This window comes from Enoplosus armatus, chromosome 14, assembly GCF_043641665.1.
Source record: "Enoplosus armatus isolate fEnoArm2 chromosome 14, fEnoArm2.hap1, whole genome shotgun sequence".
In the NCBI taxonomy this organism is placed as follows: Eukaryota; Metazoa; Chordata; class Actinopteri; order Centrarchiformes; family Enoplosidae; genus Enoplosus; species Enoplosus armatus.
In genome coordinates this window covers 7,799,083-7,822,435 of record NC_092193.1, presented here as the reverse complement: position 1 = coordinate 7,822,435, position 23,353 = coordinate 7,799,083, and the positions used below count along the sequence as shown (strand labels likewise).

General features: G+C 45.4%; 1 protein-coding gene across 1 annotated transcript in view; it reads right to left on the bottom strand.

Annotated features, from left to right (window-relative positions):
- skila (SKI-like proto-oncogene a) overlaps nt 1–21,774 on the bottom strand; it is a 28,063-nt gene extending 6,289 nt beyond the window's left edge. Inside the window, exons 1-3 of the mRNA XM_070919216.1 lie at nt 20,524–21,774; nt 2,333–2,431; nt 1,587–1,675 (exon numbers count right to left, since the gene is read on the bottom strand). Coding sequence (XP_070775317.1) covers nt 1,587–1,675; nt 2,333–2,431; nt 20,524–21,645 — 1,310 coding nt within the window. The 5' untranslated portion in view covers nt 21,646–21,774. The remainder of the gene's footprint in view (nt 1–1,586; nt 1,676–2,332; nt 2,432–20,523) is intronic.
- Nucleotides 21,775–23,353: the final 1,579 nt, after the last annotated feature.

Sequence of the window (23,353 nt, the reverse complement as noted above, 5' to 3'; positions counted from 1 at the left end):
CATACTGAATCAAGCATCTGTTTTATCTTTGTTTTTGTTATTCTAGTCATAATGGTAGCAGTGTCACCTTTCACATACTTCTGTCTGTGCAGTAAAGATTGTAAAATTTTACGAGTTATGGACTTTGCAATGCTGATATACATAAAGCAACATATATACCTGCAATAACTTATATGGCCCTTTTACCTCTGCAGCAATAAAACCCAGCTGAATCAGAGTAATAGAACATGTAAACGTATAAAGTAACTGCACCATCCGAAGACAGGAGCTGAAAACACAGTGTGGAATATGGATATTTCTTATCATGTGTTTACAGGATCTCAGCCTAAACAGGGCTTCAGCTTATCACAAATGCCCAGGTAGTGGGTACAACTGAGAGAGAGATAGTGCCTGAAGATGCACTGAAGTCACTGAGCCAACACTATCTGTCTATTCCTGGCTGCATGGTGGGAACGGAGGGAGGGAGGAGAGAGAGAAACAGAAAGAGAGAAGCAGATGGAAGAGAGGAGAGGAGAGAGGAGAAGCTTTCAACCCCTCCCCCACCAGCAGTCCCCTCCAGACAGAGCTGGAGCTGGAGCTGTGAACTAGGTTAAGCATGACAGCTCAGTGGGGCTCTGCCTGCAAAACTACAGCACTACCAACCGAGCCTTGCTTCCTCTCCTCTGGTTGGAAACGAAGAACTGCCTGCTCGCCTGAGTGGGAATCTGAAACTCCTTCACACGAAACGCCTAAGATGAGATTGAATAATGTAAGCGTGCCTCGTATTTGACAAGTGTACCGCTAATGGATGTTAGTAGTAACCCAAACACGACGTTAAGTGCTGCGAATGTCTAGCACGACGTTTGGCTGTGGCAGTTCATTGTTACTAACGCTGCAGTGCAAGAGACATGCTCCTAACTGGTCTGCGCAAGTTCTGACTGGTTTGAGAGTGTAGCAGTCATGTGATGCTGGTAGGTGACCAGAACGCTAATCCTGCCAGTTTGTCTGGCCTGACGTCTGCGCGCCTCCACACAGTCAGTATGTCAAGGCAGTCACATGCATCCATGGCGCCGTAAACCATCTAATTCCAGTTTTTAATCTGGGTCAGATTACTGTGTGAGCTATCAGAGAGTGCCATATCCAAACACAGACTGGTATGCTCTGGGGGACGGAGGAAGGAACGGAGAACCAGAAGAGAGGAAACCAGGGCTTTGGGAAGAAAAGGGAAGGAGGGAGAGAGAGGAGTGGCACATATGATGGAGGATAGAGGATGAGGAGGAGGCAGAGCAGAAGAGGGAGCACAATACCAGCAAATTAGGGATGGGAATTTCATTTACTGAAAATGAAACTAAAGTCAAACTGAAACTTAACTTTACTTGGTATTTCACTAAAGCAGAAGGACAAAGAAACACACCTACAGTATCTGGCACAGAAGGAGCAGGCTTGTAAAGATAACACCAGGCCAACTGGAAGAGCTTCAGGTATTGATAGATGCTTTTTTAAGCAAAGTCTACCCACCCAAAAAAAACATTTAAACAACTAGAGATTTTAATGTTCTGTGTGGTCTGTATTGGTGTTGATACATTGAAGTTAATGAGGTGTAGTACCTGGGATGGACCAGGGTGGGGTGTCCTGGCTCCTCCTTGATGTCCGAGAAAAGACGGTTGAACACCAGTGCAGGTGGAGATGTTTTCCCCTTGAAAAAAAAACCACACACGCATAAATATCACACACACTTCAGCAACACTGTCTTTGTTTTAGGGTTACAAAGACACAGAATGGCATCTTCCATCCACATTTATTGATCTTTGCATATCATTTTGCAGTTGAATAGATGAATTATCACAAGATGCACGCCCACGCACACACAAATGCATACACATGAATACATGGAGAGACACAGCAGGAGGAGAAGGGAATGTGCTGTACTGCACATGGCACTCTTGGAGCCATAATCTAATAAAGCTAATATATGCATGCATACATGTGGATGAGGGATCATCCATCAGCCATCAGCTGAGACGAGGAGAGTGTGTGCGTGTTGGAGGAAAAAGATAATCATGATAAAGAGCTTCTTCCCTGCATGTAAAGTTGGTGTGTGTGTGCTGCGATAGGGGGAGGTGAAGAGCAAAGTCTTTCAGCAGCCGTATGAGTGCATTTCCTGACAGGTCAGAGAGGAGAAGCATGCCGCTATGAATGGGTGAACAGGGGGTGTGTGTGTCAGTCAGGATGGGGGTGGTGACCCTGAGAGCTGACCTGTGTGTAGAGGAGGGGGAGGGGGAAGAGAGGAGGGGACGTTGGAGCAGTAGGAGGTGATGGAGAGATGGATACAGGGAGGGAACCGACAACTGACCTTTCTCGCAGGGTCAGCGTCGGGCAACTTGCTGCTGGGGGAGCAGAGATCTGCTGATGGTTTCCTCACCTGGATCTCCTCTTCCTCCTCCACTGCCTTCTGAAACACAGAGAAAGAAGAGACAGTTAAACAGACAGACAAACACACACCAAGGTTAAATGCAACAGAGTAAGAGAGCGCCGAAATAGGGCATGGAATTTCTTAAAAACAATTCAAATGATGCACGGACTCTGTCGTGGGAGCGTGGGAACGAGAGTAAGAAAGTAGTGAGAAAAAAAATTACAACTGGCACCACAGTGGGAAAAAGATAAGAGACAAATGGCATTTAAACGATAGGAAATAGAGACAAATGACATCAAAGAGATAGAAAATGGAGACAAATGGCATCAAAAGTGAGCAGCGTGTGCAAGTGAGCTATGGCCAGAGTCCGCTGTGATACAGTGTCGGAGAAAACAAAGGCAGCGGGACAATGAATAAGGTAAGAGTAGAGAGTGAATGAGCCCACTGAGGAAAACCTATGAATAAAACACAGGAAAAGCCAAGCTGATAGTCAACATGACTACAACATGGCCTGTCATTATGCGCATCTGTGAGCGTGATTCATTGGTATACATGCAACGCAGTTGGAGTCAGCCTTTTGCCCAATGTGAAGACATATTTTCTGTTGAATGTTGTGTCAGCTTCGTACCCTCTGAGCCATGTGTGTTCAGTAAATACTGTTGGCGCTGCCTCTAGTTGTGTGTCCATGTGTGTCTGTGTGTGTGTGTGTGTTTTTTGAGCAAATCCAGGACATGCTCAGTGAGAGGCCACAAGCTGATGGAGTTGATGCTTATCTGCAGCAGACAGGCCTGACACTACACACAAGCCTGCCTGCAGTTCAAACACACACATACTTTCAACCGAAGGCACCGGAGGAACAAGGCTTTCCAGCATCGCAATATAAACCCGTAGCTAGCCCACAGCATCAGACAGAGAGATGGAGACGGGAGGTGTAGAGAGGAGAGGAGAGGAGGTGGGAGGAGAAGAGGATGGGGAAGAAGAGAGGGAATTCAATGAGGAGAAAAGTGCAAAAGCAGAGAGCAGAGGGAAGGGAAGTGAGATAGAGAGGAAGAGGTTGTAGAAAAGCATCAATAATTGACTTACTAGCCTTTTAAAGCCATCTATAAACATTTATCCACAGAATACACAAACAAACACACACACACACACACACACACACACACACACACACAATAAAGATATTCCTCTACACAGTATCGGCTAAGACACACTGTCATTACCAGAGCTAAACAGCCTCAGAACAATACGGCCAAATTACTGTGACAGCTACATATCAGCCACCTGACATCCATATTAGCTACTAGCCGAGCAGCAGCTATATTCAGCAGCTTTAGCCAATTACTGGCTAATTATTGTATTACATATAGAACAGTAATTGTCTGCACCTGTTTAAGTTACCTTTTCTGTTCCGTCTCAAAAAAGACAATTAGAAAAAACAACTACGACTAGCGTGATTTGTGTACTTGTGTGAATTCATGTGTACTGTATGTAGGGGATAGTCCCTTATTTACAAGGGCATGGATGAATGAGCATGTGCATGCAAATGTAATGACTGGAGCCATATGCGTTGCCAGGTGCGCCAGTGTGTGTGTATATAGAAGGGGGGCTCGTCCGTTTACGAGCGCTTGTGGTTGGTGTTTTTTCCTTTTTTTCTCCAGAAGGCAGCACTGCAGCACTGAAGAGGAAGGAGGGAGGGAGGGAGTAAAGGGGAGGCAGAGGGAGAGCGAGAGTGGGATGATGGGACAGGGCAGATATAGAGGGAAGGTTGAATTGACAGAAACAACAATAAACCCACAGCAGTAGCGTTGAGGTGAACAGGGTCTCTCGCTGGCTGGATTCCCTCCGATACAAGGTTGTCTGAATGTGTGTGGGTGTTGATGGTACTCACTACTACATTTACCTAATCTAAGATCTGTCACCCCCCCTGCACGAGTGTGTGTGTGTGTGTGTGTGTGTGTGTGTGTGTGTGTGTGTGTGTGTAAGAGACAAACACAGACAGAGGGAGAGCATGGGGCCAAACTGACATTAACACCAGGTCATCCAGAGGCCTTTCATCTGCTTGACCCCCACAACAGCAGATGCTGTGCTGATGAGTCAACTGACAGCTCATTAAAAGGTAGGTGTGTGTGTGTGTGTGTGTGTGTGTGTGTGTGTGTGTGTGTGTGTGTGTGTACAAGAAATATTGTGTGGGTGTGTGCAAAGAACACTAGTGTTTGCACATGAGTGTGTATATGCTTGTGTGTGCTTGTGTATCCCCATATAGAACATACATACATGTGTGTGTTCCACTAATGGTTGCCTGCGTCTATCCCTGTAATTCCTGCTTACCTGACAGTTGACAGCTTAACACCCACCGCCCACACACACACACACACACACACACCCCTGCTCATTATTCCTGCCTATTCCTTAATGAATGTGTGTGGGTGCAAACGTTTGCACATTTCAACACAAATGTTTTCCTCTTCCCCGTTGCCCATCTCTCTCTGTTCCACATTGCCACCCCCCACACCGTGCTTTATTAACACTGCGCTGCTACTCCAGTCCTAATCCACAATAATGAAGCGCACACACACACACACACACACACACACACAACACACACACAACACACGCACAACACACAGCTCCTTGCCCCCTATGTCTCCAGTCCTTTGTCAGGCTGAAGCTCGCCGTATGACAATGTGGATTAGCATTCCACACACTCGCTCAGCTGAACTCTGCCCTGTTGTTCCTAATCACCAGCAGTCTGCCTGCCGCTGCAGCTACACACACACTTCATCCCACCACTATACAGCTAGATGAAACTCTAGACACACACACACATACGGCCATGTGAACTTTTACAATATGACCCATTTCCAGAGCCTCAGTTTAGTCCCCAGACCATTAGCACACGTGACATTTCTGCAGCAGACGCATTAATGGGAGCGGAACGTGTTTTTTCTATGTGTGTCTGTGAGGCCTGAGTGCTGTTAAATCCAACAATAACAAGCGCCACTCTACTACACAGACATCCATGACCGTACATTACCATACACAGACCGGCCAACGCAGGCGGAGAGTAAATGCACTTCAGCGGCAGCCGTGTTTCCACCGTGAGCTCCATCTGGGCTTCCCACTGCATTTACACCAGAAATACTTGTTGCCTCTTTTCTTGTTTCAGATGAACATTTACAGCAAAGGGGCATTTGAAATGGAGGCTGACATTCTTGTGTAAGCTTCTGGGAACAGTAATCTTTAAAAAAAATAAAATAAAATAAAAAGCTCTTTAAACTTGTGCACTTAGATTATTTTTTTTCTTTTTCAATTTTAAGGTAGAAATGAAACTCTGCCCAGAGCGTTAGATTTCATAATTGGCTGTGCTAGCGAAAGCACCACTATATCATTCATGAAGAGTTGATTTCTGATTGGGGTGAAGGCTTTCAACTTCACAAAAAGTTAACAGATACCCACTTTCTTTGTAGCAGAAGACTGCAGAGGATATAAGTGAGTCTCTTTCTGTGCTCATACCCACAGACAACAAGAGGAATCTTTTCTACTCCTGGTGTAATTCATATGTATGTGAGCTTAAAGACAGACACATTGACACACACAGGCCGACACACTGCCACACAGAGAGCAAACAAGTCCGAGGTCAAGCTCTCCTCCGTCTCTCCACTCCGGTCACATGGACACTCCAGATGACTGCCATCTCAGTGCATATAAAAGCACACACACATACACGGTTACTGGCTATAAATACACATGCTGTCTCCATACATGTATAATAAAGCACATACACAGCTCATCCCCCCACACACGAACACACTAGAGTGATGTATTTTCCACCAAGCAAATCGGCACTTACTTTGAAACATTTAGGAGCAAAGAACATTTCAAATCACAAGCTGAACATGTTGCTCTTCTAAAGCCAACAATTCATAAATCAAATTAAAATTGTGGTGAGCTGTTGCCTCAGTTGAAGGATTACATGCTTGAATAAGAACATTTTGACAACAGCTGGAGCGATAAATTGATTGATTAATCCGAAGGCCGAAAATTAATTGGGAACTATTTGGATAATATATTCAGATAATCTATTTGTTGTCGGAGTCATTTTCAAGCAAAACAGCTAAATATTAGCTTGTACCAGCTTCTTAAATGTGAGTAATTTGAGATTTTCTTCTTCTATATCATTGTAAACTGAATATTTTTGGACTGTTGCTTGGGCAAAACAAGGGGCTCTGGAAAATTGCAATCAGCATTTTCCATTATTTGATGACATTTCACAGACAAAAAGATTAATAGAGAGAATAATCGGCAGATTAACTGATGGAAATAAATATTAGTTGCAGCCTTGGATACAAGTTTATCACCAGGATCATTGTGCTCCTTTTTTAGCTAGTAGGATGACTTGATTGGTCAGAGAACATACTACTGAAATGGTAACACTCTGAAAACCCTGCCCAGGATGCAACACACACACACACACACACACACACACACACACACACACACACACACACACAAACATGTGTCTCAACAAGCCTAATGGCAAATCTTATCTAGGGCACAATAAAGAGTGTGCAAGTCTTGGTCTGACCTTTCATCCCAGAGCAGCAGGCCTTGTGTGTGCTGTGTGCGTTATCAAAATCTATTTAAAATCCCTTTTGTGGCCTAAAACATAAACACTGTTGGGCTCAACTGTCTTCACATCTGTTGAAACCCAGGCATCAGTGGTCGTGTATGGAAACTGAAACAAACCCCAGGCGAGCACCACAATCTCGCTCATGGGACAGAAACAGAGGGGTTCACAAAACATAACTGTGCCACCCATCCTCCCTCTTCGCAGCTCATTCTCCTTTTTCCTCTCTCTCAGGAGGAAGTAAACAGCCTTTATTTGGGTGCCTTTTCATTCTGCCTCAGACAGTGAGGGAGGAAAGGACACACACACACACACACACACACACACACACACACACACACACACACACACACACACAGAGACACTCACAGAGACACTCACAGAGACAGTCAGTCACGCCCTGTCTGTTTCTAGACCACATCCTGTTCTGCTGCAGTCGTCAACTGTGTCAAAGATCAAGCTACAGATACGTAGATATATGTACTTCCGGGCCCTGATCATGCAATAACAAGATATTGAAGCATCTTGCCAGCCTCACAGTATGTCGCAGAAACTCATTTATGTTTCTTGTCTTCTCTTTAAACTAATCTAACGTCACTTTTTCCTCAAAGTTTCCCCAAATGTTGATCTAATATTTTGCTTGCGATGAAAATCTAATATGTAAAATCTGCATCTGTCTTTCGGATCTAGTTTTGTACGTGTTTTACTGGGGTCCAGTGCTCTGGTGGTCCCACCTGCCCCCCCTATTCCCCAAACACACACAGACACTAGAGGCCTTTATATGGAGGTCTTAATCCAATAAGCCATTTATCCATGGACTGGGAGCCGCACTTTGTTTCAGCAGCCAAATCAATAACAGCCCACAAGGGAACCAGGCAGCAAAGTGGGGCATTTAAAGGAATACACTTTTTTTTTGGTAGAGGCTCTAATTAACTCAGCACGGTGAAATGAGATGACTGGGTTTTGTTTCTGAGTCTACATGTTTTGTTCTTGACTAGTTATCTGCTGTGAAAGCTTAAGTCTTCAGTTTTACTTGTGTATATTGGTAAAAAAGACAAGTATATTTGCCACAAAGACGGCATATTCCTCGATCACTTCAAGCGTAGAGCCAACAATTATCTTTTCTTGCCTCATTGCTCAAAGTGTTTGACCCTTCACTCAGTGCTTACAGGAATATACTTATTATATTTCCTCCTGTATGTGCTGAGAAGATTACTCAACTTATTTTTCTTTCACTTCAGCCTTGGACGAAAAGATAAGCAGTAATAAAACAGAGCAGTGCTCAGATGAGGACAGGTCTGACAGGTGGACAGTTAGACAAACAGGTGAAAGAGGTAAACAGGAAAGAAAAAAAAAAAAAAAAAAAAGAACAGGCAGACTGCCAAGACAGATGAACAGACAAGCAGACACCATGTGACTGTCTGTTTGTGCCTTCCCCCAGACACACACATACACACACCTGTTCCTCCCGCTTTCCAAACACAAGAGAGAGAACAGAACCAGACAAGCACACTGATAAGCATCAGCCAGACTAGTCATGCCAGAGTCACACACACACACACACACACACACACACACACACACACACACACACACAGACACACACAGGCAGATAAGGACAGGTCCATTCCCGAATGGCTTTGGCTTCAGGCCTCGGGCACATTTTTGCACCACATGGGCACTCTAGTCTAGACAGTCATCACACGCACGTCAAACACACACACAGTCTTTCCCCTCCCTGCCAACGTGTTGAGCTCCTTCCTCCATAGCTAGAGTCAGCCATTTTACAATCCACACACACACACCACAGCCTTCATAGCCACAGCCAATGGGACCCAACGGAGAAACAGTCAACGGGAGTCCATAGGAGAAAATGAAGCGAGTTATAAAAGTGATCGTGAGGAATCTCCCCCTAATAAATGCAACATCTACTGTCCACCTACTGTAGCTTTACCACTGACAGGAGTTCAATTTGGAAAGCTGCTTCAGTATTTCTCTATAATCCTTCACATAAAAAGACGTCTCTTTAAGTTCTCTCGATCAATTTTTCTATTCATCTCCCTCTCTCTCTCTCTCTCTCTCTCTCTCTCTCTGCCTACTCCGTTCCTCATGTTTCACAGTCAAATCCCAGGCGGCGGCTTCCAGTCTATATTCACAGCAGTACATGAGGAGGGTTGTAATAACGTTACCTCATGAATGGACAAATTGTCTGACTGGAATACACTAGGCAGGCCACGGTAACCCCGTCGTCACAGAGACGACACACACAGACAGTATCTATAAAAGTAGTGGAAGAAAAATACTAGGACTGCATCTGACTAATTGTTTGGTCTGTTAAAGGAAAAAAAAAATGTTCATCACAATTTCAAAGAACTCATCATGATGTCTCCAGATATCTTGTTCTGTCCAAAACACAAAAATATTCAACTTACTACCTCAGAAGACTAAGAAGAACAAAATAATATCCATATCTGAGAAGCTAGAACAGGAGAATTATTTGGCATTTTTGTTTAATAAAAGAATTAAAGGATTAATCAACAATCAAAATTGTTGCAGGACAATTTTCTTTCGATCAAATAATTGAGTAATTGCTTCAGTTCATCATTCCACATTTGTTGTCCCAGCCAACTAATTTTCACTCTGCTATCTAACCTCATTTTAAAATGCTACTATGGCTACATGATTGCGTAACATTGCATGCATCTAGTTGCCATAATTATCATTGAGTCGATTAGCGCTGATCGATTAGCTGCTAGACAGAAAATGAATCCATGAAAGCTCTGATCATTAATCAATTAAGTCATTTATCAAATAGAAATATCTGCAAAACATTTGCTTCTTTACCCCATTCAAGTATAAATTAGACATCACTTTGAACTCCGGTAACTGCAGAAGAAAATGTCTCATATACTATATTATTAATTGATCAGTAACCCTACTAATCCTAGATCCATAGTTGCAATGATGAAACATTACACCAGAAGCAAGAAGTACAATGACATGATGTCACTCTTCATATCATAAACCTCAAGTACTGTGACTAATAGTCATGAACAGACATATGTTGCAAAATAAGATTATTTTAGCCATCATCATACAGCTTTATGGGAAAGCAAATACAATTCAGCCTTGTAAAAGACAGGCACGGCATGCAGGTTGAGAAATTTATGTCTGAACTTTCCTTTCAGCCCTTTCAGCTGCAGCAAAGAAAATAAGTGGAAAGTGTATTGTTTTTCTTACCATGTCATTTCACCTCATACGCAATATTATGAGGGAATGATGAGTCTCTCTTCTCCTAATTTCTGTCATTAGGTTTGACATGAAGCACAACAGGCCTGTATCAGAATGTGGCCAGTGATGTTCATCTACATGCGTTCCCTTGCGTTTGAGTCAGTGAAGGGCATTTAAAAATCACCCATGCGCAGGGGAGCATACTAGCTGCATATACATGTGCAGCTTACCATCTCAAGCACAGCAGCTCAGTGTGTGTGTGTGCTCCACTTTCCTTCCCCAGTGCCCCCCAGAGCGTTAATTACCCAAGCTGTCGGGGCTCACCTATGTGAGTAAACCAGGCCAGGAGACAGACAGACACACACACACAGATGCACAAGCAAGTTAACAGACATCCCATCCACCAACAGCTCCATCAAACAGCAGAGTAGGAGGATGACGTAGTTTACTGCAAGCACAACTGTCGTGCACACAGACACAAGTAGACACACTTCAGTCTCCCAGGAGGACGCATCGACTGAGAATGAGGCCAGTGTGCTCTTGTCTTGTCTGTAGATGACTGTACTCATCATTTGAGCTTCATCTGGGCCAGTGTGTGTGTGTGTGTGTATGTGTGTGTGTGTGTGTTTTACCAAAAACGAAAGAGAAAGTCTCCTGAGAAGCTTGTTGCCTTGGGACGCTGTTTGGAGGTAGGTTACTGGTTCAAATCCTCAATTAGGGAGGGAAACACACGCACACATACACACACACTACCACCACCAAAACACAACTCAGCTGCCTGGTTTTCTATATAAGGGAACTCAGCTCACTATTCGAATGGATGAAACAACTCAGAGTGCTAGGAGACAGAGGGGAGTGAGAGAGCTGCAGAGAGGATGAGCGTTGCTAAGCAGACTGAAAACCGAGAGAGGCTGTCAGGAAGCCAGCAATGCACTGCTATCACTACAGAGAGAAAACACAAAATGGAGACACTGCCCAACCCTCGGTCTTCGCAATAAATTACACAGCATCCACTAAAATGCCTCAAAATACATTCTGAAGCCTGTTTCTAACAGCCATTCAGTAGCTAAATGTATTTTGTATCACCCAGCAACAATAACCTCATCAATAATTTCATTTGCATTTGGCCTGATTGCCATTTAAAGACGAAGCTTAAAGCAATGAGACACTAAAGTAAGTGAATGTCCCTTGGGGAAAGGTGGAAATAAAAACTTGTAATTCTTGTACTACATCTCTAAAAACAAGACTAAAGGAAAATGGGCTTCACAGTTAAATAAGTGAGTGTTTAAATGAGAGGTTTAAATGAGAGGTTTAAATGTTTTAGCGCAAGAGTTGGGAGTTGCCCCTGACTAAAACCCCTTCTTTACTGGCCCCAGTATGCGGTCATATATCGATCCGTGGTTTGTTTACTTCTTCCTCAGCACTGGAAGCTGCTCTGCTGTAATGTGGAATACTGCAGTAAATGTCAATGCTTGGTTGGTCGTCGCTGTCTGCAACGAGGCCAGAGGGGGGGAAAGAGGATGGAGAAGGAAGGAGGGAAGGAAGGGTGGAGAAAGAGAGAGGAGGGTAAGGGGGCTGACCCATGATACAGTCACAGCCCTCCAAAAGAGAAAAGCTCCACCTGGCCAAAACGCCCCGAAGGGTAAAATCTATCACAGACACATGGAAAGAGAGACAGTTAAATCCAAACAGGCCTTGGGTCCTCTGACTGTTCTGCAGGGAGCTCCGGTCTCATCCATATTACATGCAGGAGCTTGTTTGAAGCCTCTACAGCTCGCCTCTGCATGGGCAGCTTGGCTTTGCTGTCCAGGCCCCTCAGGCTCGAGGCTGTCTCTCCCACACACAAACAGCTCCTGTAATGCAAATCCATCAGCTACCATGACTCTCCCTCTTTTCTCTCTCTCTCTCTGTCACAAGCTTTGGTTTTCAAAACAAGTCTCTGAAGACCACTCTCTCTACTTTCACAATGGCTCGTGGACTGCAAGATTTACTAGATGTATTTACTTTTAATCAGGAAAAATCTGAATTATTAAAAAGACGAACTTCAATTTCGAAACCTACACACAGAAATCTGCCAGCATTTGGCAGGAGGTGGCTATTCATTTCCACCCTGCTTGTACCGTAATTAATGCACCAAAGCCCATGACAGGTGAACCCACAGTCTACACACTTGATCACCAGTCTTCCTTCATTAAAACAGTCACTGTCTGAGGCAGGCTTGACAACAGCCAAAGGAAAACGTGGCTGGGTTTGGTAAATGTCATTATGGTTGAGTCAGAGCTCTAAGTGAACACACCTGGGCCTACATCAAACAGACTGTGCGAGAGACCGGGACGGTGATAAATCTTTGTCCTGGCTCCACAGTGACGCTGATGAGTGGAGAGCAGACTGCAGCACTGATGGAGCACCGTGACTCACGCTGCAGGATAGGGTTGGCGTGGTGACGGGAGGAAGTGGTTGTATTTGTGTGTCTGGCTGAGTTTCTGCCTGTGTTTGACCCTTTGGCTTCCTTTAATCATGGACTGCGGACTGTGTCATCTGCACAGTATCCCATGCTACTGTGTGTATCATCTCTCTAATAAGAGATGTCATCATATGGAAATGTTCAAAGCTCACATCAGGGTTAAGTCACAGTCTGGCTTTCTGTCATTCACGTCTGATGACACAAGGACAAAAAGTTTGACTTTTGGATTTAAAATTTCTTCCTTTCAGAGGCACACGAAATAGAAAATAAGGCTGCTTGGTTGCTGGCCAAAGCAGCTGACAGAAAAGGGCAACCTTGCCAAAATTTACCGTCATTTGGCTTGAGGCTGGATTTCTTCCCTCAACATGAGTCAGTCTTCTGAAGAACTACTGTACATATGGCCTCATCTGGGATCAGGATGTGTCTCAGCCGGTAAATTTTGACAGCGATGACAAACAAAATGTTCAGCATAACAAAGTGCACTTGTCATAGGAACTGGTTAAAATGTAGCCAGGCTGTAAACCACAAAGGCAATGCTTCACTCTTCAAAGGATAAAGTCAAGGGCGATAAGGCTCCATGCGAGCCAAGTCGCCCCAGCAGCAAGGCTGTTTTAATACGAGCAACAGTGAAGCCAGAAAAAGAGCTGGACACGCAAAGAATCAGTGCCACATGCTCAACAAGAGTCGCACACACAAGCACAAACCACTCTGTTGCTTGGGGACAGTTAAGGAGGACTTGACTATTAGCTTGCATGCAAGGATGCTTAAGTGCACTCAGCAGTTTCAACACATGCAACCCTTAATTGGGCTTCCATAGCTGAAGTATACTCAAATAAAAATACACAATATACATTTCATGAAAGCTATTGGATGATTAATTACATCTAGAGGTCAATGACCTCAAGGATTGTCTACTACTTAGTTTATGCTGTAAAGAGGTGCAGTGGGGCTGTTGAGGATCCAGAGGGAAACAGTCTTCTATTTGCAGGATCTTGATGAGCTGCTATGGACCCCTGAGGGCTATGAGGCAAAGAAGATAGTATGTTTGCATGTGTGCGTCTGCCCGAAGAAATATCAGGGAGACAGATGATTCCCATGAGCGGCATCACTGCAGGTGGGAATAGCGGTGAGATAAACACATCAGCATTTGGCAAGGCTGATGCAGAAAGAGATTGAAGCCTGGGCAAAACCACCAAACGTCACTTGTTTCACCTTCACTAATGCAGTCTGTTTCCCAGTTGCTAACTTTACAGCCTTGCCCTGAGCAACATCAGTCAGGCCCCTGGTGAGATAAGGATTTACAGGTTACAGAAGCTGCCAGCAGTGGACGGGAAAGAAACAGTTGGAGGGTGTTTGATGTTAGTGGAGCAAAGGTGAGGCTGCAAAATAAAAAGGACTTACAGGGCGAGTAATCACCTATCCAAGCTTGGCAAGTTTGCATCTCAGTGGTTTGCTGTGCTTTTTGCTTTCATCTGGTGCGTAGGCTGACGGTAAAAAGTAGCATGGGCCGCAGCAGCACTTAACTTGGCTGCCATTGTTGTGTGCAATTAAGAACATGGGGGATGTTTGATAAAAAAAAATGTGGACACCTAAACAAACGACGCAAGCAGAATCGCTTCCATATGGAAATGACGAGCCATTACCAAACACACAAAATAAATTACTGGCAAAGTGGAGAGATGGGGATTCCTTTAATCATACAGGCTGACTATTTTCCCCTGATTTCTCTGTTTGCAACATGCATAATTGATCGGTGTAGTGGCTGGCTTAATGTGTTGTGGATGTGCCGGGTAGCAGCCCAGCGGGACTCATGACACGCCTTTGATATCCTGTGTTTATCTCCCTGTCTGGGAGACTGTGGCTGTGGGAGAAAATATGAGAGAGGGAGCCTAACTGTCTATATAGTGTGTATGTGCGTGTGTGTCAGCTGTGTACATGGTGCTCCTATGGAAAGCGCCGTCTCTGGGTCTCTCCATTTATATCTTCATTAATCACCGTTCCCACCGGGAAGGCGGCACAGAAGAGTCTTTCAAATGCAAACGTGCTCTCTCTGCTTGCACACAACACACACAGGCTGGCAGTCTCTCACAGCCCTTTTACAGTACACCTCCCTCGCCTAGTCCCTGCCCCCAACGCACACACAACCTGCTCGTCTCCCAGGGAGACCAGACAGTGGACAGTTAATCTTCTCATCAACACATCGATTAATTAATACCACTCCTCATTATTCAGGTCTCATGCAAAACAACCCAGGCAAGCTAGTCAGACGTGTTACGATCCAAGCTGCTTTCTCTTCTTACAGTCTTGTTTGAACTCGTAGTCCATTATATACCCCTCTCTCTTTCACTTGTTCTTGCTCTCATTTTCTTTAGAAGAAACAAACTGGTCTGACGCCCTCAGGGGGGAGAGCCAGAGCACAGTGAACATGCAAACAGGCTGTCAGTCCAGGACTCTTTTAAAGCCTGCAGTACATTTGGCTGGGAGGGGCAGTTTGTTTAGTCTATGAGACTGTTGGCAGACGTGGCAGAGGCTCCACTCTATCTGGACTGACCTATCTCTGCTGCCTGCTGCTGTGGCTAGCTCACATCAGTCCCACAATTATCTTCTTCTTCTGGTGGTGAGGTGGGAAAAGAGTCCAAGCCAAGGAAACAGTCAAAAATAAGAGGCTGCGGCTGGGGTGGGAAACTGCCACCAGTCAACCAATAGTGAATTTCTAAATGTGGGGTTGTAGTGCACAGGATAAGCTGTGAGCTGGTGCACAACAAATCCAAGTGGTGGACTGAACTGTGGCTGAGGCCTGTGACCATTTTCAAATGTTGGTTCTGAAACTAAAAACTTGATTAATAGATTCTTATCTATTTAAAAAAAAGACTGAGAAGTAATGACTTTGGCGTTCCTCCAGTGAGCTGCAATGCTGTTATGGAGCTGTGATACTGGCACTGACCTGATGGTGACATACCAGAGGCCCCTCGGCTCAGCCCCTCCTACCTTGCGGGGCCCCATTTAGCCCTTTACAACAAGCAGCAAACACTGGCCAAGGCTGAGCCTGTTGTGCACAGGGAACATGGTCTCCCACACCAAACTACATACAGACGTGTAGGTTACTCTGGGCCAGCGTTCAAAGAAGCTGCTGTGTATTCAGCATAAGTGGATAATTGTTCTTAGGGAAATGCATAAACATAGAGGCAGATATAGAAATATGTGTATGGGTGTCTTGGGGGGGGGGGGGGGGGGGCAAAGACTGAGTGTTAGCTGGGGAAATGCGAGCTAGCCGGCATGCGATTGGCCAACCAAGAGGGCTGTTCCAGGCTACATTTTTAGTTCAGCTCAGGTCTTGGGGAGGTTAATTTTCAACTCGGGGAAAGACAAGCTGGGGCCCAAGCCCCCTGTGACCACCTAATGGATGTGGACACGGCCTGTTTCATTGAAGACGACCAAAGTGGAGAGCAGTTTGTGACCGAGACAATAGCAAGACCCACCTGTCCTGACCTTACCCTCTCATCTTCTTTGTTTCGTACTTTATACTTCTCTTTTCAGCCCTTACCTGATTTGCTCAAGTGCCTCCCTCAGGGGTAGTATGTTTTCTGACCACAGATACCCTTTTTGCGTCTGCCTGACACTACCTCTGTCTGACGCTACCTCTGTCTGGCATCCTGTCTGAGTTACAAACATTACAGCAGGCGACAGCAGAAGCAGAGGTGAGGTTAACTTGAGAGATTGGTGCACATGTCTGAACACAGACAGGAACTTATGCAACACCAGCTGTGGCCCCTGTAACTGAGTCTCCTCATTTCACTCTTCTTTCGTTTCCTCTTGCCTCCCTCTTGGTCCGTCTCCTCCTCTATTCAGTGTCTGTGTCATGCGACAACTCGCCACATCCATCAAGGTCGAAGACCCGATCAATAGCCACTGGCTTTCCTCTCATCTGCCTAGCAGACGCACACAAGTGGTCTTATTGCTTATGTAACGATTGACTTATCGGGTCATTTGGCTGCTTATTTTGTTACTGTCCGCTGATTGGGGCCCAAGGGGTATTGACTGTTTACAGACATGTGGGCAACAGCATTACTGTTTGGGTTATAAAAAAGGGATGATGGTGAGCGAAGGAGGGTAGAGTGAAGAGCAGAGTGAAGGCCATAAGTCCAGATGGGTGAGGACACAAACCCAAAAGAAGAAGGCAGATTGAAGACGGACATAGAGGGAGAGATAGAGGGAGAGGTAGAGGAAGGAGGAAAAGATAGCAAAGGCAGCACAGTGAATGGTTAGAATGCCTGCCAAAATCCAATTAGTTACAGCCCATGAGAATGACTGACAAGCAGGCAGACAGACAGACAGACAGACAGACAGCCCAGGAGACAGCCCAGGAGACAACCCAGGAGACAACCCAGGAGACAGCAAGAGAGTGCAGCTGCACTGGTCTGCGGTAATGAAGTCACTGGTTTCCAAATAGCAAATAAAGGAAGCCAGAGAGATGCAGCTGTCTGCCGTCTGTGCCGCAGCCACTGTGTCAGCCCAGCCAGGGAGACAGACAGAGGACGGCTGTTCTCTCCGTCTGACACTTCTGACTCTGAGCCAACACAACGCAACAAACAAGGCTGAGGAAAACAAGTAACACATAGCTATGTTCAGTAAGTACTGCCATGAGGTTATGAGGGAGGTTATGCTCGCTAGGGTGGGAAAGTATGTCTAAAAGATCAGGCCATAATGTTTTTTCTTATTTTGAAAGTGCATATTTTTTCTACCTAGATATAAAAATATAACAAAAGTTCATGACTCTGGTAAATCAAACCAATGACATCATACAAAGTTGTATAAAATCGTTTATATTTTAGACTGTAAAAAAGAAATCACCTTTGTGTATCTTTGTATGGTAAAATATAACTGCGAGTACTACTGGTGATTTTGTAGTTTTGTAATACTTATGCCACGTAAACATGCAACCCAAATAATAAAATGATTATCATTAATGAGAGTTTGCGTTACTTCCCGTCTTACCAGGAAGAAAAATCACCCAATAAAAATGACAACACATGATCTTGTCTCAGTGGAAAGTACAAGCGTCTGCCACAACCCCTGAAGGCAAAATGTACTCATTGTCTGTCAAGTAACTCCTGAAATAAGACTTCAGCTTGTTGCTGTCTGTTGGTGGCGTCTGTCTAGCAAACTCTATTTACACAGCAGGGATCAGTGGACAGGGTAGCAGTGCCTTCAGGCACAAAGCGCCGTTTATAGAGAGCAAGTGCTGGACTTTTTAACTGCACCTTCTCAAACCAAACACTCCTAACAGGATATGGGACCAGTAGCCATTGAAGAAGGTGGGAAAAAAACTTCCAGAAGGCTCCCTTGTTTGTGTATCTTCTCTTTCAGAGGTCCCAGAGCGCTCCGCTTGTAAATGAACCGCTTGTAAATGTGCACATTGACACTATGTGTAAATAAGGGCCACTGGGAAAAGGGTCTGAAGTCAGGGTTAGAGCAACACACCGAGGCGAGCCATCTTTCTAAAAAGTATGTGTGACTATAAGCTGCCTGGCTGGCCTTCCACTAACATCCACTGGGATGTGGAAAGTATGAGTCACACAGCCAGTGCAGTGGAGGCGGCTGGACACTGAGAGTCTGGAGGATGTTCAGGGTGAGAGACATGTCCGTCTGCCTCACTTCCTGTTCAGTCAAACACACACTTTCATTACACAAATACACACACACACACACACACATAAATAGAGAGTGGTTGGACTTGGAAGGGAACCCTGTGTCCTGACTGAGTGAAGCTGGACACTGGCAGGTCACCTTGTTCTCTGGCCACTGACCTTTCGCACACCCTTACATCCGCTTCAGTGGGAGGGGGTGGGGGGGTGGCATCCTCTTTTAATGCCAAAATCACCTGCTTCCTGTAGACTCATAGGCAACTGTCTTTCCAGGAATTTGTGACTTTGTGTGTCTCTCTGTCTGCACGAACTAAGCTGTTCCGTAAAATTTCACTTGCGCAATTAATTTGACAACACCATTTTCGATCAAGACCAAACCCTCACAAATAACAGAACAAGGACAGTCTAGTCTAGATTTTTTTCAAAAAGAAACAGCAACGACAAAAAGGAAATAAAAAAAACATAGACTGTGAAATCACCCCATAGAGAGAAGACAGCACCTGAAACTGTGGTGAGACAGAGGCTCCAGAGAGCCTGGCAAAGTGTGAGACAGAGAGAGACGAAGATGTGTCATACTAGCCTCCGGTTTGCAGCTCATTACACACACGGAGGTTGGCAATGTCTCACACATAAACACACACCAAAGATTATAGGACTCGTCATCCACCTTGAGCATATGTTTTTGTACATGTGTGTTGCGTCTGTGGTCTGCTGTTTGTGCGCGTTTCCTCTGTGGTATTAAAATGTCAGTGCCTTTGAGAATGAATGCCTGCGTCTTCCAAGATGCATACCTTAAACCGAGGCAGAGGAAGAGGAGGAGGACAATTGGGAAGAGGCGAGACAGGAATGTGGTCGGGACGCTAGACGAGACAGCAGACGGTATTTCCGGCACATTCACACACCAAGTTAACCATAAAAAAAGCAAGGCATCTCTCCCTATCTCAGATACACAAACACTACAAAATGTGTATCTTGTGTTTCAGAAATGTGCATACTCACACCTGCACACACTATGAATACACACTGCAATCTTTCTACTACACAGTCTCTCATGTAACCTGCTGCAATACTATCACAAATAAATCTTGCTGGCAAGGACTGTGGTAGAGCCCCTTTCTGTTAGAAATGTGTGTTTGCTGGTTAAAAGGTGGAATATCTTTCAGTGTTTTTACTTCACCAAAAATCTATCTGAACTGGTGGATTTGAGTGCAAACAAACCACAGCAAACAGACAAAAGCAAAACCCCACCATTACCCACAAAACAATACAAAAAGGGCAGTCCACTGTGGTCAGAGGGAGGTCATGAGACATAAACCAGTCAATGGCAGGGAAACAATCTAGAGCTTTTCCCCCTACTGAATGCTGACTTTTCAATAGGCATGCTGCCCTTGTGGCTTGGATACTGCATTGACATGATTTTTTTACACAGCAAGAATAAAAACAAATTGGCCAAATCATTTGGAAGACTCTGCAGCATTCTGGCTTTCAGTGATAACTACTGGTAATGCAATGAAGCCATTTAATTTTCAATTGCCTGGAGGTAAAAGGGTCACTATTGATGTCTATGTCCCAGTCCTGGAACTGTGGCTCATACTACATCTAGACATTTCCTCAAATTGTGTAGGAGTATGCAAAAAGACAAATTCCAATTAGGGCAAACTAGACACTTATTTTAATTTTACAGTCAAACAAAAGCTCTAACAATTAACTGCTGACATGTAGTTTTAATACAGGAGTCAAAGAGGCTCTTCCTGAGCCTCCTATATTGGCCTTTTGTTCAGTGACATTCCCAGTGACCTCCAGGTGACCTGAGGGGACAAATGATGCACTTCCCCTTCAGCTGTGGCCAGCTGGCCTAACCTCATCTGATCAGACCTGGCCAGGCAGATGTCACCACCTGTCCCAGGCGTCTCTCACACATACTAGGTCAACGCTGGTTTAAGAAAACACCAGCCGTAAGGTAGTCTGGTCAAATCTGCTGATCACACAGAATATGGGACTGGACCATTTTAGGTAGGAAGGGCCAACTAGCCAGCCAGTTTATGAGAATGTAAAAGCACATCATCCAACATAATAAAGCACATTTTTAATTGATAGACATTTTATTGCATGCAAACAGGCAGAGATACACAAAGACACACGTATAATTGAGAAGTGCACTTACTTTGTCTAGTGACCTCTTGAGCTTGTAGTGGAACTTCTCTTTGACCTCGTCCAGGAGCTGCTTGAGTTTTGGCTCCTCAGGCGTGCCTTCGTACTTCCTGGAAAGCTGCAGGTAGCAGGGCCACTTGGCTGAGTCAAAGCCCCAGTGGCAGGTCCTCTTATCAGGTGACTTATGTGAATGCATGACAAACTTCTGTGGTGAAAAGAGCAACTGGCATTCAACGCACTGGATGCAGGGCGCCTCTGGCTGGGTGTAGAACTGGGGCACAAAGAGACCCTGGCACTTCCCCAGACACTGGTGCTCCACCTGGAAGCTGGCTTCACTCTCTTTCAACAGGCCCTGGGTCAACAGCTTACCGCTGGGGTCGGCAGGCAAGGCCGCCCCAGGACGCAGCAGTGCATTGCACAACCGTTGTGCATCCGTCAACGTAATGAGGCCACAGGAAGGTGCATTGAACGGCAGAATGCCCAGCACCTTAAGGATGTGCAGCTGCTCAGCGTCGCAACGTGAGCAGTAGACGTACAGCTCATCGCACACAGTGTTGATCTGCTGCAGCGAGAAGTCGCGCAGCACAGAGTTGAGCACCTGGGGCAGGCAAAGCCGCTTCTCTCCCCCAACGACAAAGCAGGAGATAGACTCTCCTTCCAGCAGCGAGTGGGTGAGTTCAGTGGAGCTGTCACAGGGAACCAGCAGGGGGCCCCCTCCCAGAACAGGAGGGGAGGGCAGAGGGGGCATGCCGGCCGGGGAATGCTCATGGCCGGTGCGGGCTGAGAAGGCAGCTGGGCCCCCAAGGGAGCTCTGGCTGCTGAGGGTGAACTGGGCCAGTGTGTGTTTGAGCCCAGGGCTCAGGTCCAGGGCTTTAGCAGAGCCCACCACATGCAGTTCAGCCCGGCCCTCCACATCCATGTCAGCGTCGTGGCACAGATCCTCGATCTGCTCCCTCTTCACCTTTGGAGTTTTGGGGAAGGAATCCAAGCTGCGACGCTTCAGGTTGATCTCCGCCATCACTCGCTTCTTGATGGGCGCGTCTTCCAGTCGCTCTCTGTACAGCCGTTTCATGCTGCCCTTGAATGAGGTCAAGTCTTTGAAAGGGGTTTTCAAACTGGTCTGGGTGCTGGCCATGTCTAAGCACTGGGTTATTGTCGTTTCTGTCTGCTGACTGAGTTCTTGTATTCCTCTGAGTCTTTTTTTTCACCGTTAGTCTTTTCAAATGACACAAATCTTCTGGTAGTTAGACACATGCATGATGGTGACGGAAGTTTCCTATGTTCTGGTCCGCTTCCTAAACATGAAAAAAAACAGGAAATTAGAAAACAGAGAAGAGGTGGAAAAAAATAAATCATTCACTATCTAGATATATAGATAATCAATTCCTTTCGTGTAGAGGAATAAACAAACTGAAAATTATCTCATAAAAGAATGTCATGGAGCATGAAATATCCATAAGGAGTTCAAATGCTTTATGGCTGCTGTCCCGGCTGGGGGCTGAAGAGGTCAATGGCTGTTTGCATGGACCACTAAACCAAATGGCCATTACCATACTTCACACAAACACTAGGTTTTTTCAGCCCTTGTAATTGAACCCCGGGGGAAATTTGCATCGATCTCCAAAGGTTTTGAAACAAACTTTCTAGCACAAAGTGAGAATTTTAACAAGCAAAACCAGTTGACCAGACATGACAACCCAAGCGAAATTCCCCCACCACCCTGCCCCTTTCCCATTACATTGTTAATGTAAGGCTGATACAATGGTCAAAAACATTTCACTTAGCAAATGAAAGTGCCCTTCCCAACCATACTGTGCCTTCCCCTAGGTCTGCTTACCCCACGCTGACCCTATCAACTCCATGAAAAACAATTGATAAAAGCTTTAACAGCAGTCGTCCCCTTCTCTCAGTCCTTTCACAGCTTGACATACAGCCATGTGGAAAGCGGTGTCACCCCCTTTTTTACTCTCAGGCTTTACTGCAGAATTACTAAATCGACTGTAATAAGGAAAACAACACTTGGCTGGTTTTCCCCAATTTAAAGCGCAATGTAGATGATAATGGCTACTGCTGCAGTATGACACCAAGAGACGGCAGACTGGATGCACTTCAGCTTGAAAATGCAACATTTACCCGATCATTTGCGCTTTGACGTTGCCGTGAAATCACATTTGATTTATAAATCTACACTAAATGGGAATTTCGGCTTGTCCGAATGGCAAAAATAGCAAATTCGTTGAATTAACCACAGTGAATGAATTTGCATGCTTTTGCAATTTTTTTCCACCGACACTGAAATGCGGCGGCGGCGGCGGCGGAGCAAACCTCGACCTCGATTCCGAAGCGGGTTGATGTTTGTGGGCGTTTTAATGGCAAATATCACACTGGGCCGAATGAAGCAAAAACACTGCAAAATCAGATCAGCGACCAATAAATGAGGCTAACAGGGAGGCAGCAGCCTGACTCGGGACTCCAGTTCGGCTGCTAAAACCTCCAACCAGATCGGTTTATTTCAGAAATCACAACGCCCGCATTGCTTCGTTAAATAACAACGCGGTGGTATTTTTCAAACCACCTCAGAGCCTTTAGGAAATATGTTTTAATAACCCCCCCCCCCCCCCCCCCACACACACACACACACACACACACACACACACGCATACTTCTGGTATCCTTTTTTGCTGCTGCAAGGACACCGCGTATAACGCTGCTCCTGCTCTGCTACATCCCCAGCTATCCCCCCTCCTCCTCCTCCTTCTCCCCAGTCTACAAACTGTACCTCGCCTCCTCTGCTGGCTCGCCACGACGGCACTGGTATGCAGACAGCGCTGATAATGACATTC